Here is a 16,108-nt window from a genome sequence, read left to right as displayed (position 1 = left end):
CCTGTGTATTTTTAGAGTCACTTTAAAGTAATACAGGATTTAGGTGTAGAGATACCACAGCTATTGTCAGAATGCGAGTCTCATATAGCAGGAGTCTGCATAAAGTAGATGACTTGGTGGCACATGATTTTGTCCTTTTCACTCATTTTTAATCCTGCAAAGCATTTGGACAAAGGTTACTGGTACAGCTTCACAGGAAAAACTCTTGGAATACTGTGTCTGAACTGTCCATTTGTCACTTGGCAGCAAAAGGCAACATTTGTATCTGCTTAAGTAAACGAACCCCCCAGACTGGAACCCTTGGTACAGGACTGCTGTTTGACTTGGAATGACAACGGAAAACAGGACTGAGTGCCCAGACACCCCACTCACTTCATCCAGCGACCATTTCTGCCTACTCAGTGCTTTTTTAACCAGAGAGGTTTTAAGACCACTTGCATCCCAGCAGACTTTGCACTAATATAGCTCAAAAAGCATAATTCAACAATTTGATTTGCTGTTCCAAATTAGAAGACAGCCATCACCATCACACTTAGTCTGCACTGCTATGAAAAAAATGCTTAGTGATTCTGAGGCAGTACACAGGCAGTAGAAGGTGGGTATCACACCTAATTAAAGCCTCAGTGATGCAACATCAATCTCCAGAAACAGCCCTTACTTAAAATGACAAGAAATCACAACACATTCAAGATTGTATCTAAAAGACAATATCTCCAAACACAGCATCCTCATTGTTCTGCTAAGCGCCCAGATTAACATTAGCCCACAGAATGTGCACCTGATTTGTCCTCACAGCCTTATTTGTCACACAACCCTCTGAAGATCTCCCATCTAAATTCTGTGCAGGCATGGCTCCACGTTTTTGGTTTTTTGGGTTTTTTTAAATACAAGTTTACAGGACCATAAGGAAGGAGACATCAGGTGCCTGTAATTAGTCCATATCATCTCACCTTCTTGAGATCCTCTTTGGAGAACTTCTCATAAGGATTTTGTTCCAAGTAAGCCATATGTTCTGCATTGTTGCTTCCAAATCCTGGGCCCTTCCCCTTCTTACCACTAGTCAGTTCTCCAAACGGGTGGTGTAGAAGATCAAAATGAAGCATAGTAATCATCTCTTTTTTTATCAGCTCTTCACTTTTCTGCAGGTCTGTTAGAGGTGGCTCCACATTTAAGGGTCTCAGTATTGTTTCATTAACCTGGCCAGAAATAAAAAAATATGTTCATTAACATCATATACACTAAAGATCGCATTAAATGCACATACCTTCACACAAGTATGAATTTTATGTATCAGGTAAATCATGCAGAACAGGTGTCAAAATCCCTTGCAGTGTGACACACTGCATACAGCAACTCCAACACCTAGCTGTGCTTTCATTTGTGCATATGGAATACCTCATGACAATTTCACTGTGAAAGTTTCCTGTGATGTTGAAATCAGCACCATCAAATGGAACTTTTATCCTCTCATGATACACTCAGACTGTATTTTCTCCTGTAATAGTTAAAACTTTTCTACCTATTTCTTTTTCTTGAAAGTTAATCTTGCTTTGACTCACTTCTGAGGGCCGTGGTAGATTCTTCTGAACTGCTTTGTGCATCCTCTTCAGCTCCTTTGCACGCTCTGCTTCTCGGAGAGCCTAGACAGACAAACAAGCTAAGTGTCACATACAGAAATATACTAAAACTTATATATATATAAAAACTAATTGATTACTGCAGCAAAGATTCCTTAAGGACTCCATGTTATGAAGCCAGAGCCAAATAACGTGGTCACATCATAAACTACTGCTTCTAAAGTAAGCAAGAAGAGCACAGCAGACTAAAAGGAAAGAGATCCTAAAAAAGTAATTTCCAGTCTCAATGCTCTCCTGCAGCCTCAACCCCAGTAGACTTCATGCTTTATGGTTTCTTCACATTACGTTTGACTACCACTCTAATTCTCTAGACACAAAATCAACAGGAAAAGACAGACTCTTAAATTTGCAGCTGGGACTATATTTGTCCTCTTCAATGACATAAAGTAAATTCACTGAAACAATACCTGCAAAAATGTGTAAAAATATGACATAATGCCCTTATACTCCACTTTTGGGGATGACGGCCAAAATCTGATATTCTAATCCCAGCCATGTTCACAGCATCATTTGACAGACAGGATGGTATTCCCTTGTATGATATTACAACTCAAATTCTTGTCTCTATTCTACACACACTTCATCAGGATTTGTACACACAAGACGTGCAGATATAGACACATAATGTGCTCCCTCCTAAAAGGGACATCATGAATCAAATTCTCAGATATCATGTTGCAGGATATTATGGAATCAAATTCTTCATATTACAAGATATAAGAGTATAGGATTTTTACAAATATTTTGTTCACATGTCAAAGCAAAGACATTGGCAAAAACTCCTCTGAACTAAAAAAAAAAAAAATTTGAAGGTGTGCAACAAAAAGATTTGCATCAGAAAAATTAGGATAAGCAAGAAATGGAAAAGAGATTGTTCTTATAAACAGAAAAACCTGAAGTGTCTCTAATTAGTGGCCAGTACAGCTATTTAGCCAATAGAATTTAAACCAGGACTTTATGTGGCCTTCCTTGATTCTGAAACAAAACAAAACACTCAGGGCCTATTCACAACTTGGCTGTCAGCGTAATCCCATGGTAGGACGCGTACAAAAGGGACCTATTCATTGCCTGGCAGATTTCTATTTGTGTGCTACCCATTTGCCTGGATTTGTATATACTTATCTTACATTTCACAAACAGCAGCTCTTAACTTTGAGAAAATAGCCTGAAACTGAAAACAATCAAAATTCACAATTCTCACATGCCTAGCCTCTGTGCATGCACACTCTGGTGGCAGCACAAAAAACAGGCACATCTTCCTTTGTTACCCTGAAGAAGCTGTAACATTTCCACACACAAGAACGTGCGGAAACCATCCAAGGAACATACTGCATTTTAAACAAAAAGTACTGCTCACATCACACACACCTACCTGCTTGCGGGCATCTATATCAGCAGCATCTTCTACAAAGGTTTCATCTACTTCATGTTCCTCAAGTTCTTTTTCTGCATTTTCAGGTAAAACAATCTCAAAGTCGTTCTTTGGAGCAGGAAGCGCCATAAGGCCAAGGCGCAGGTGTTCACGGGACTCTCTCTCCTGTTGAAATACCAACATAATGCTGTTAGTGCATGCTCTGGATTCATGTGCTGAAGTGAAACACAGTAAGACTCCAGCTACATTAACAGATGTGATGAACAACGCACAGCTAGTATCCTCTGGCCTTCCTCACCTTCTACAAAGCCAGCAGAAACAAAACCTCTGAAGTCTAACAAAATGGGTACGCTACTAATGCAGGCTGGCCTACAGACCACCACCCCAGAGTTCACACACTATGATGCACAGAAACTCTGACACTGAAAAACTACAGACAGCTTTACAAGGTAGCTAATTAAATCTTCAACCAAGTTGTAATGCACTCATGTAAGAAAACAGCATGGCACCAATGCCTCCCAGTGGAATCCAGGATGGTTTAGGTAGGAAGGGATCACTGAAGGTCATTTAGTCCAACCCAACAGGTAGGGACATCTTCAATTAGATCATATTGCTCAGAGCCCCATCCAACCTGACCTGGGATGGGGCTACTACCACCTCCCTGGGTAACTTGGTCCATTGTTTCACCACCCTGATTGTCCTCATCTTTCTGGCAGCCTTCCTTTAAGTATGGAAAGGCCATAATATGGTTTTCCCAAAACCTTCTCTTCTCCAGGCTGAACAACTCTAACTTTCCTCAGCTCTTCCTCATATCAGAGGGGTTCCAGTCCTCTGATCTTTTTTGCGGCCTCCTCTGGACCTGCTCAAATAGGAGTCTCAGTACAACAGGAGAGACTCACACAAATACCTTTCAAGAAACTGAAAGCATGTAAAAAGGTGTCCACACTGACAGTGGACACGGGGGTGCTTGCCATCCTAACTGGAACTCCTCTCCTTGCAGTTACTCCTAAATCTGGAGATTGTGGCACAGCACTACATGAGCAAATAGCACTGGATCTGGAAATTAGTGGAGTCCATCAGGAAACTGAAACCTCAGTTTTCCTTCTAGCAGAAAAAGGCCAGTTTGCAATAAAACGGTCAAGACAGAACCGAAGTAAGTATTAGGACATCAAATAAACCTTGTCCTTCAAGCTATGAGGATGATTTCTGAAATTCTGATATAGAAGAGTTATTTTCACAAGAACACACCAAAAAACTTCAAGTGGATATCCTTACCTAGCCTAAAAAGAAAAACGTCAATACCTCTGGTGGGAGATATCCAAAGCAACAGTTAGGGCTGCAGAATCACCCACATCAAAGGAGTTTCCAAGGTGCTACCTATTAGGTATATGCCCTTTCATAGCGAGTCTAATTGTCTGGGTACATCTGGCTGAGTCTCCAAGAATGAAAACATCTGTTGCCAAAGGTGATAAAAGTATCTGGATCAGACTCAGATTACTGGACATTTCAAACCCAAGTTCCTAATGGTAAAAATTAAACTCCTTTAGCTCAATGTTCTCAACACTACAGACTGATATAAAAAATCCTGTACGTAAATCAGGAAGCCAAGACGATGAAGGTTTTGAGGGCTGCATATGATTGTAAGAAAAATGAATCTTTGTTTGAGATACATTTTCTGCTTGGCTTCAAATACACAAGCAGAAACTTATCTTTGTCTTCTTTTACAAATAGCTTTTGACTGCTTTTACTGAATACACTGAATGTCGCTCTAGACAGAAAGATTTGTTTTTATCAAGTGATGAGTACAGACCTGTAGATAAGCTTTTATTAAAAATTCTGTTCAGGAGATGAGAATTAAAAATCCTGAAAATTAAGAGAGTGCTGATATACACTTCTTAAGTACTTCTTACCATTTGTTTTGCATAAGATGGGTCACTGTAATCTGCCATTCCCTCTTCTGGGTTGATGTTCAGTTTATCACGCAGCGGAGTCCTACCAGGAGTTGTACCAACGACAGGTTTAGGAGTTAGTCCTCCACGAGGGGTTAAGCCTTCTGGTCCATGCGAAGGTGTTCTAGGGAAAGTGTAGATATAGTAATTTATTTTCTTCCTAATGAGCTCTACTTACAAAAGTCTGAATATTGAAAAAAGTTACATAAATAACATTAAGAAAATCAATCTTGATTTTTTCTTGGTAGGCAATTAGATGAATCCTCCCCAAAAACATAACTTCAACCTGCCAGCCCAAAATCTAGACAATTAATATGTTAAGAAAAGTTTCAGGAACTACATCCACACAAACTCCCACTGCTACTTGTGAGAGATGATGCAGTCACCAGGTATTATTATGGCATACAGTAATCAGGATTTCCCTGATCTCATTTCCTTGCCACCTGTGGCAAGTCATTCACTTTGAATTCATCTGGCTTAACAACTATCTCATCTAACAACTGAATGAATCTTTGTTTTCACTGATTATTGTAGGAATAATTGCATTATAGTAACTAATTTTGAGCACCTACGGTAAGGCAAAATGGAATAAGTTTTAGATTTTGTGAGTCTCGGTTGGTTCTCCTAGACCAGGAAGAAATACTGTTCTCTATACCAATAACCTACCATGTTACAGGCATGCAGACACCATCTTGGATATCACAATCACAGATACAGTCACAAGTTTTCTCCAGAGCTCCCTTTCCAATCCCCACTATGCTGGGATTCTGTGCTGTAAAGAATAACCCCAGCAGAAACAGACTGGACAAGGTCATTTCACATATCATTTCCACTACTAGTTACTGTAATTCTCTAGTTCCAGTATGATGTCATAATGGTGGGCAAAACCAATTGTATATACTACAGCCTGAGCCACACTACTTGCACTCTTCTATGGGATACAATGGTGCCATATCTACTGGGTATGTCCACGAGAAGCAGCTGATACTTTTCCTCCTGCTTGAGGTTGTTCACAGATTTTCCTGAATCCTCATTCAGGATAAAAAATACAAGCAATAACATTTGCAGAACACCCCCCAAAAAACCCAGCAAAATTAACTTTTATGATTTCAAATTAATATTTCATCAAATCATGGAATGGTTGGGGTTGGAAGGAAACTTTAAAGGTCATCTACTCCAGCCCTCCTGAAATGAGCAGGGACATCTTTAGAACAGGTTGCTCAAAGCCCCATCCAACTTGACCTTTCATAGGGTATATTTACTTTGTTGATCATAGAAACAATTTTTTTACACTGACTTTCCAGAAGAAACAGGTTCCGCATAAGCAGGTTCTTTTCTTCTAGTCTCAGCTCCATGCCATGTTTAAAACCCTACTACAATTTTCAGCTTAAAACTTTTAAGAAAATTCTATAGGATGTAAAAGAAACCTAAAACAAAGCAAAAACCCCAATGAAAAACAACAACCTCCATAAAAAACCTGCACCAAAATATTACAAATTTCATACTAGCATAGGAAAAAAAAAGCTATACTGTACTTAAATATTTGCACTTTTGACCTAAATAAGATGATGGCTCTGCTTTACTACTCTGCCTCCTTACAAAGTTATGGCTTTTTTTTTTTTTTTAAACCACTTAATGGGTTTGTTTTTCCTCTCTGCTCAAGGTCTTGAATTTTCACACTGACAGAGCATTTCTGCAAGAAAGCCAAGCTGCTACATAGGTACAACAATTACATGTTCAAGTCTGAACTTCAGAATTTGAAAAAATATCACTAAGAAAACATCAAACCAACCAAACTACAAAATTACAACGTTTTCACATTTTTTTTTAAACCAAATCACCTTAATGAATGGACAGATCAGTCTAGGCCAAATTCTAGATTCATTCTGTACCACAGCAATGCCAAGAGATCTCCAGAAAAGGATTTACTTGCCTAGATCCAATTAAAAGAGCAAAGCTTTTGCACACAGCTTTTGAACAACAAAATAAGACTGCTTTTGAAAAGCCGCTATAAAGGTCCTTTTTATTTCATTCTCTACTTTTCCTACTAGCACCATACAAGCAAAATTAGTACCTAAGAAACTGACAGGCAAAATGTACTACATGTGATGGTTTTTAGTTGTATGGTATCTGGCACTTGTGGGATAGGTATTTACTCAGGTCCACAGTACAAGTTAAACCAGCAATTCCCTACTATTTAGATTGGCAATATCAGAAATACTTTGTTTTATATATACACATGGCTTGCAAAACATTTACTCCAGCTTTTCAAAAATTCCATGTGGGTTTGGCTATGGGACCTCCCACACCTTTGGCTCAGTGGCAATACTTTGGAAAAGCTAGGATCCACATACAGAATGACACTCCATCCTACAGTTTGTACTCCTGTATTACATCAGAGTATTTTTTATTGCTCCAGACCAGAGAAGACCTCACTTTGGGCCAAAGCTCCAGTGAGCTATCTACTGCAAAATATAGACAGAGCTTGGTGACACAGAGAAGGAGAAAGCTGTTCACCAAGGGCTTGAAATAAAAGCGAGTTCAGATTTGTTTCAAAGCCATGACCATCACCTACTATTTCACACACTGCAATCTGCTCTACCTCCAGTAGATACCTCCCCAGTGAAGCACCCATTAGAAAATAGTCTGCTTTACCTGAAGGGCGTGGAAAGCACAGTATTTGGAGTCTGAACAACTTGTTTCTGCGGTGTTACTCCTGAAAAGTCACTTTCATGCAAGGGAGTGTTAAGACCTCCTTTCAGGGGGGTATCCACATTTGTGAGAGCCATCAAATTCTGGGCTTCCTGTGTAACAGATAACACAAGCTGTACATCACTGAGACTTCTACAGTCACACTCCATTATGCATGTGTAACAGTAACAAGAAAAGCCTAAGAGTTACTTGATTAGCAATAAATTTAACACTTCTTAAACACCCACACATATTCACAAATGCTACTGTTCCCAGTAAAATAAACTATAAACTGGAGTTGCAAAAACGAGTGAATTACTTAATATTTCGAATTCCTTCACTTTGTCAGATTCCACAAGTCTGCAAGATTTAGTACACTTGCACTCCAAAAATCAATGAAGTTTTATCTGAATTGCACTTCAAAGAGAATGTTCCAAAAGAGAATAGTCAGTATTTAAGGCTTTTAAGAGCACCTCCTTATTCTTTATTCTATTTCTCCTTTTCACAGTGCAAATTTAAGCACTCAGGAAATGAGCTGAGATAATGAAACTACTGCACATAGCAGCTGATAGTCACAGGACACTACTAATCCATCTAGAGAACTGTGTGTATGTATAATACAGCGAAACAAAAGCTTAACAGCAAAAAATAAGAAGGAAACAACATGAAAGGCACTGTTCTAAGGACATGAAAACCACATACATCTTCAATTCAAAAAGGTATCCAGGATAAGGACATCAGGAGAATGCTAAGTTGCAGACAATCTATAATATTAAAAAAAAAAAAAAAAGAAAGAAGCATCATAGTTTTCATATATATGGCAAGCACAGATTAGATAGATGTGGATCTGCTTCTACCACCTTTCAGTGTGTTCTTGAGATCACATGTCAGTCCAAACTACAGTACTCGATATAATCTAAGGAATCTTAACCCTGTTTGACTGAGCACTGCAACAAAACCAAAAGCCTGTTCTGTACATTTATACTCTACCTGCAGGATCCTGTCTTGTGCAGCTGGAGTTTTGGGAGTCCTTAGTGCTATGCTGTTGTTGGTCACATTATATTCAGACAGAAGAGTGCTGGAAGCTGAATTTGTAATTCCAGATTCCTCAGCCGTCTGGCGTGCAATTTCACTTGCCTGGCCTACTTTCACAACTTCCTCAAGTTCTGAATCAGATATCTTTAAAAGAGAGAATTCCAAGGCATAGTAAGATAAAACACAACCGTAAGATCCATTTGACTAAAGTTGTTTACTGGTCAATGAACAGCATACCTGAGGAGCAGGAAGAACTAGTTTACTTCTTTTTTTGGTAAATTCTGACACTCCACTGGTCTGTAGAATAGCTGAAGGCAAGTCTGACTCTTTTTTCCGTTTCATATGTTGTTTGTCTTTCTTGCGCTCTCTACCCTCCCTTTCACTGTCATTATGGGTAAGAGAAAATCATTTTAGAACACACAGAACTGCTACAATGTGAAGCAAGCAAAGAGCAAAAAGCCTATACCTTAATCAAAAGTTGCATACATGGAAATAAAGCATGTTGCAGGAAAAGTCAACCACCTTGTGGTAACCAAGTGATTAGATCTGGTCTGCAGATCTTGCAGCAGAACCTACAAGGCACTATAATGCTTCTAAGTTATGGAATTAGACAAAAGGTCATTGCTTCAGCCACAATCAACAGAAGAAAAAAAACGTCAGTTCCAGAATTTAAATAGTAAGAACAAGGGCATGCGAATAGTTGCTTTTTCTCCAGCAGTTGTAGGACCGGGAACCAATTTCTCTTCCCTTTAAAGAGAAAGAATGTGCATGACAAACTTTATTCTCAAAAAAAAAAAAAAGAAGTTAGCTTCTGGAAACATAAAAAAATTACAGGACAATGAAAGGGCAGAAGCAATCTGCACTGCTATCTGCACCACAGAAAACACAGTTCCTGCCCATGTTGTACTTCAGACATTCCCAAAGCAGTTTTTCAAATATACTCTTCTCTCCTTAGTGTAACACACACTTACGATCTTAATTCTCCATCCAGGTCTTGCTGACGCAGCTTCCTGAAATCTGCATCCAAGGACTGGTAGTTTTCCTCTGAGGTATCATAAAAACCAGGGGCGGGCTTCTTTTCAAAGGGAATTTCTGCATTATAATCCACACCTCTCTTCTTCTTTCTTTTCTTCTGGATCTCAATTCCAGCAGCCCGAAGTTCTCGCCTTTTCTGGAGAGCAGCAAGACGTCTAAACAAACAGGAACAGTACATCATTTCAAGCGCATACCTAGAGGAGGCTCCTGTATCCCAAGATCTGGTACTAAAATCAGTTGCTGCTGAGACAGGGCTGCACATATTCAGACAACAAGAATGCTAACGCAATGTCTGATTTGAACTTAAGACCGTGCCTGCATTTCTGTATTGTAAATGCTCCAGAGTCAACAAAAGCAGCCCTAGTATACGAAGCAGAAGTTTACCTAGCTTCCTCCAGCTGCTTCTCTCTTGCTTTTCGTTTGGCCTTCTTTCCCTGTGTATTAGCCAGACGAGCTCTAGCTTCAGACAGCATTTCGAGTTCATCTACAATAGAACAGATAAATACAGCTGTGAATCCACACTTAAGATGGGAGTAAAGGAAAAAGCGACATTAAGATCAGAAAGCAATCTTTTAAAAGATTAATTAATCCATGTTTTCACAGGTGTTCTGCATGATCACTAAATTAGTTTTCTCCAAGATGTTCCAATATAATTTATAAATCATTGGCCAGATGAAAGGAAGACTTTAAGATAAAAAGTCTAACGTTGGAAACAATTCAACTAACATCTACCACAAATCAAAATATCTACATAGAGGCAAACTGACCATACTCAGGAAATTATAATTTCATTTACACCTTTTTCATCTGAGGGTACTGTATTAAAGAACTTGTACATTTCATTTATATTCAGGTAGTGTAAATGCAAGAGTGCTGTATTTCTGAACCTGTGACTGTTCAAAACCGCCAATGGTTCATTCACAGAATTCTAGAAACCTTCATTTTTCATTCATAACATTGCTATGTGCAAGGGAAAAAGTCACACAGTTCTCCTGTGCTTCAGCACAGCTTCTTCTGAGTGATACGAGATGATGGGAAAATATGAGGATACAGAAATATGAATCCAAACAAGCAGAGCAGTTGTCAAAGCAAAGCAGTCATGGTAAGAGATAATGAAGACATGTTAGGAGGCAGAAAACACAGCAGAAAAGAAAAAGAAAACTTGAAAAGAATAACTGACTGACCAGATACAGATGTAAGACCAAATCTGTATGAAAAAATTATCAGGGAAGCAGAGAGAAAAAACCCAAACCCAGAGACTATGTAAAATAAAAATCCAAAGAGATCAGATTGCTGCAAAAAACAGTAACCAAACTTCTATCTTACCTTCGTCCATGTCAATAGGATCTGGTCTAGCTGGTTTGGTTTCTGGATTTGGATCAATTTCTCCAGGTTTAAGTTTCCGAGGATCATCAGCAGTTTCTTCTTCATTGTCTCTCTGAGCAGCTTTGTCCCTAAAAAACACATTATGGATATGTCACAATTGGCTCTTTGGTTTCCTCCAGACTCATAATAACCATCCCTTAAACATCCCCAACGTCTGATAAAAAAAAAGGTAACCTTGTAACAAGGTACCTGCAGAAAAGGTTCATGAACACAGTAGTAACACAATCTTTAACCACACACAAGAAAGAAGCCCGACACTATTACCTTACAACCATGAAATATAATATTGACATAGCTAAGAGCAGAGAACTCTCCTTGGATATCTTTAATGGTAAGGACAAGAATTCAGGTAGTGTGACAAAAATGAACAATCAAGTGTTTCCCATTATGCTTTTATACTTAATTGTAACAGAATTAAGAAAGCTCACAAGGGAAGAAATTGCTTTCCTTTTCTTGGCCTAAAGAAACCCCCTGCAGCGCAGGGAAACATCAGCTGAACGTTCAGCCAACAAAAGTGCTTTATACCTCTTTGTCTTTCTTCCTCTCTCTTATACACCCACTTGTGCTGATCAGTCAGTCAAAAAACACTAAAATAAACCTGAAATCAATCTTGACCCAGAACAACCAGAAGCAAGAAAATATACACCTATCTTCATTCAAGTCTGCTCTGCAGGTTCCAGAAGCTGCTTCTTTCAAGATAGACACATCGACTGAAAGGAAATAGTTCTTCAGGATTTGCTGACAAAATGACATGGTCAGCTCAAAACCACTGTACCTCAGAAGGGAATGGCACATCTGTACAGCAACCACTACAAATTTTACTAGTGGGCACCCCTAGCAAAATAGTAACTCACAGCAGAAATTCATAGTGCTCCAAACACTGTGCAGCTGTTCTCCCAATAATCGGGGCAATGGTTCTCCACTGGGTTGGCATGAGCTTGGCCAGGTGCAACAGTTTCTCCTCTTCTTCTCGTGACCACTCTGTCTTTTTGATGCTCGGGTCAAGCCATTCATACCTGTTAAAAAGTGAAAAAATTAAGAACAACAGATCCAAGCTATGAACTGATTTGCTGGAGTTAGTTTAGAGCAGCATTTATCCAACATTTTGTCACACAAATTTCATGCAAGATTTTCTCTGTACAAAAATGTTACTCCAGACTATTTTTAATGACATGCATTTGACCTTTAAAGTGTATTAATTATCCAGCACTTCTCATAGAGATATTGCCTCTTCTTCCTTGACCCTTCTCTTTTCAGGCAACATAAACAGTCACAAAATTAATCCAGAAAAAGAAAAGTAAAAATCGTAACAACCAAAGGTGCTAGAAACAGTTTGTTTGCCCTGGATCCTTCAACAGTTACCTTACCAGTCTTTAACTGTGTCAGTACCACCACTTTCATATAGAAGTATTCTAATAAAGATGTGCAGTTCAGTACTCAAGAGATTGTCTGATTTGCAAAAAGATGTATTTGTACTGCATGCATTTACATTACTTTCAAGCTGTATTTTTATGTAAAATGAAATGCCACAGTCCACAATTTCCAAATGTTAATCCTGAAGCCAAACTCTCATTTTGAAAAATTAAAAAAATACCTGTAAGAGACATCAGTATCTTATAATTTTACCTCCTTAGTAATACTCCTTGACTCAAAGTGTGTAACAGAGCATGTACAGAGTTTTAAGTGATCTTACACTACAGTCACTGGCAAAAAGAGTATTTGGCCAGTATCTGGTCACTTTCAAGTGACCAGAATTTGAAATGCCTACAATAGCAGAAATCAAACCGTCTGAAACTACTGCTCCTCTGTAGACAAACTAATCTGTGGCAATTTCTAAATTACCACTAGTCCTGAGTCTCATTCATAGACATGGCACTTCTCACTTACCATCGGGCTTTGCACTGCTTGGCTGATTTTCTATGTAACAGAGAAGCAATACGGGACCACTGGTTTTTGCCATATTTCATCACAGCTGCTTTCAGAATCTCATCCTTGAAAAAAATAAAAATACTGTTATGGATCATAAAAATTTGCAAAACAAAGTTTGAGGTCATGCAGAAGAGGAAGATGGTAGATTTTATCTAATAGCCTGAGACAGGGGAAACAGCACAGTACTGCTGCTGCTTTTCCACGACTTATTCTCAGGGTGAATGAGGATTGTACCTTACCTGACAATGAAATCAATAAAGACTAAATGAAAACGACACATTGTGATTATTGCGGCCAACTTCACAGACCCAACAGAACTTCCGAAACAGTTGCTTTCAGTGCTCTCTAACACACAGGTTATGAAGGTTCTGTGTATCTTCCATGAAAGGCAGCAACAAAGAGGTAGGGAAGTGATTGTACAACAATGAAACAACATTGTTAAAAAAAAACTATTTGGTAAGATACCTCTGGGTGGCCTGTTTAAAATAATTTGATAAAATTCTCTTTTTCTTTGCATAATTTAATGCAAATAGAGTATTTACCTATCAATGGAATATGTTGTTAAAAAAAAAAAGTATCACAACAATAAAGAAACTTTACAGTTATTTTCTCTTTTGTACATAAATCTTTAAATAAATCATTTTAATGTTCAGCACGTAACATCCAAAAGTCCCGATCCCAAAGCTTATAAATTTCCAGGGAAATAAAATGTCAGGGATTCAGCTTGGGAGTCAGGTCATTCAAACAAGCATACACTGAGATTTGATCAAAAATAGAAGCCTTATCAATTGTCTGTCAATTCACCCATTCATCCTAATCTATCAATTCCTCCCTCCCCTTGCCCCTGACAAAAAGTTCATCTTCATTTCCTCGCAGGTCAGGGTCGTATATTAACACAACAAATCTAATCTTTCAGCCTTGTCAACCATAGATGTTCCTCCTCTGTATCTAGTAAGGACATATAATTGGGTTCAGAATCTGTTCAGCTGTACTGCGAAGATGGCTTGTCATACTCTGCCTGGCACAAACGTCTCTCAGACCATGCAGCATCTTTCACGCTAAGATGATCATGAGTTTTGGCTTCAACTGCTAAGAGAATAATACATGTAATTTCCACTTAAAAACAAATAATAAATCCCTTGGTCTTATTGTTTAGGGGTTTTACTTATTTATTTATTTACTTGGTGTTACATGGCATGCAGTAGCCATATTGAGAACATAAAACTGGCTTTTTGCAAATAACTGGTCATTTTACTAATGACCTGAGAACAACTGGTTGGACTTTCTGTAATTTTATGTTGTGTGTAAAACCAAACGTGAATTAAAAAATAGCACCAAAGAGAACTATTACATCTCTGGTACTTAAATATGGATGAAACAATGATCCATTTAACATGCTGCTGTTTTTCTCAAAGGTCACCAAAATTAGTCAATTATGGGAGACCACAAAAACACAATAAACACAGTGGTGGTTCTTATCTGCTGACCTCCAATCCAGTTGCCTCTTGGCACGTAGCTGAGATGGCTCAAGTGGTTAAAAGCACGTACAGCAGAGCACATTTATCTTTTTTTTTTCCCCGCTGCTTTCTGGATCTTCAGAGCATACAGTGACAGAATTCTGAATTTTACACAGTGCCAGGTACATCCTCTTGCTTTAAATAAGCTAAAATCCTTGATTTTTCACGTTAATTTGCTTTTCACAATCACTTGTGGTTCTGAAAGGACATGACAGCAAAAACTGGCAGGGGTGGGGGTTCTACGCTTTTTTTTGAACACATAGATCTCCCTGTTCATAACACTTTGGGTTGCAGACGAAGAGCCCATATCCATCTTCACCATTTCTGCATTTGAAAATGTCTTCAAACTCAAAGAGATTCCCGCTCTCTCGTTCAATAAGGGTCTTGCCTATGCAGTATGAGGCACATTCCAGCCTGCAAACATCTCTGAACAACCTCTGAAGACCCCATGTCCTATGCATCTCTTCCAGCTCCTATGGGGACGGTTTCTCCAGGGGTCAGGGACAGGACACACTCATGGCTGACCTTCCTGCCCTGCCGAACACGCAGCCTTCAGGAAAAACAACATCGAACAACCTCTGCCCCGTGGGGCAGGAGGCGAGGAGGACGGTCCAGAACGCTGAGGAATCAACCCAAAAGTGCCTGCAGACGCCTAACCTTCTACATCCATTGTTACAGAAAGCCCAGATAACCCCCAATTCTGTCACACACTGTTACAAAACACTCACATAGAAAACACTATATGAACCCCCCGCACATGCGCACCAAGACCCTCCACCAGAGCTTGCGCACTAGCGCAGGATACCCTCCCCCACCTCAGACGCTGAGGCCCCCGCTCCCTCAAGAGCGGGGATTAAAGCCATCGGAGTCCTACCTCGGTGTTCCGCCACACACCGCCCTTAATCATAATTCGCGGCATCTTGGCGGTGAAGGGGCTCGAAGACCTGCGCAGAAAAACCAGCGACGACGAGGAAACGCCGCTCGCCTCAGAGGGGCCAACCGAGACCCCGCGCAGGCGCACTGAGCGGTAAAATCTCGCTCCCTGCGCAGGCGCACGAAGGAGACGGTGAGTGCCACGGCTGAATGCTCGCAGTACCACCCAGCGAGAGGGGCAGTAGGCGCGCTGACTCTGCTGCGCTGCGCCTCATCCGACGGCGCTTTGCGCTAACGCCACCTATGGGCTGGAGGTGCGCCCGGCGCAGGGCCCGGGCCCGCTCGAACATAAACCAAGAGGTCGTCAAATTCTGTCAAATGCCCCAACGGACACAAACGGGGAAGGAAGGGTACAGCAGAGGAAAATCAGATTTCACCAATGTTACCTTTACAGTGTATCTGGTTGAGAAGAGCGTGCATTTACGGTAGCTCAAATGGAAATGGAAGGAGTCGGCCTATAGCAACAACATACGGCAAAGTTTTAACACCCCCGTTGTACTTGCTTCTGTTGTAGATAAATCAGGTTGGTGATTACCCACATTGCAGCATGGTCTGATTCACCTGGCTGACTCACCTGGCTGAATAGAGAGGTTTAAGTGCTGCTTATGGAGAAGAGTCTACGGT

The 16,108-nt window shown here is 39.8% G+C and overlaps 1 protein-coding gene across 1 annotated transcript in view; it reads right to left on the bottom strand.

Annotated features, from left to right (window-relative positions):
• Positions 1-15,537, bottom strand: part of CDC5L (cell division cycle 5 like) — a 31,126-nt gene extending 15,589 nt beyond the window's left edge. Inside the window, exons 1-13 of the mRNA XM_054383425.1 lie at positions 15,426-15,537; positions 12,993-13,096; positions 11,960-12,121; positions 11,046-11,173; positions 10,104-10,203; positions 9,656-9,874; positions 8,922-9,066; positions 8,640-8,828; positions 7,614-7,762; positions 4,920-5,082; positions 3,010-3,174; positions 1,560-1,640; positions 951-1,196 (exon numbers count right to left, since the gene is read on the bottom strand). Coding sequence (XP_054239400.1) covers positions 951-1,196; positions 1,560-1,640; positions 3,010-3,174; positions 4,920-5,082; positions 7,614-7,762; positions 8,640-8,828; positions 8,922-9,066; positions 9,656-9,874; positions 10,104-10,203; positions 11,046-11,173; positions 11,960-12,121; positions 12,993-13,096; positions 15,426-15,470 — 1,896 coding nt within the window. The 5' untranslated portion in view covers positions 15,471-15,537. The remainder of the gene's footprint in view (positions 1-950; positions 1,197-1,559; positions 1,641-3,009; positions 3,175-4,919; positions 5,083-7,613; positions 7,763-8,639; positions 8,829-8,921; positions 9,067-9,655; positions 9,875-10,103; positions 10,204-11,045; positions 11,174-11,959; positions 12,122-12,992; positions 13,097-15,425) is intronic.
• Positions 15,538-16,108: the final 571 nt, after the last annotated feature.

The sequence above is a fragment of the Indicator indicator genome, chromosome 9 (assembly GCF_027791375.1).
Source record: "Indicator indicator isolate 239-I01 chromosome 9, UM_Iind_1.1, whole genome shotgun sequence".
Classification (NCBI taxonomy): Eukaryota; Metazoa; Chordata; class Aves; order Piciformes; family Indicatoridae; genus Indicator; species Indicator indicator.
Note: the sequence above shows the minus strand (reverse complement) of the source record. Positions and strands in the feature narration are given on the sequence as shown.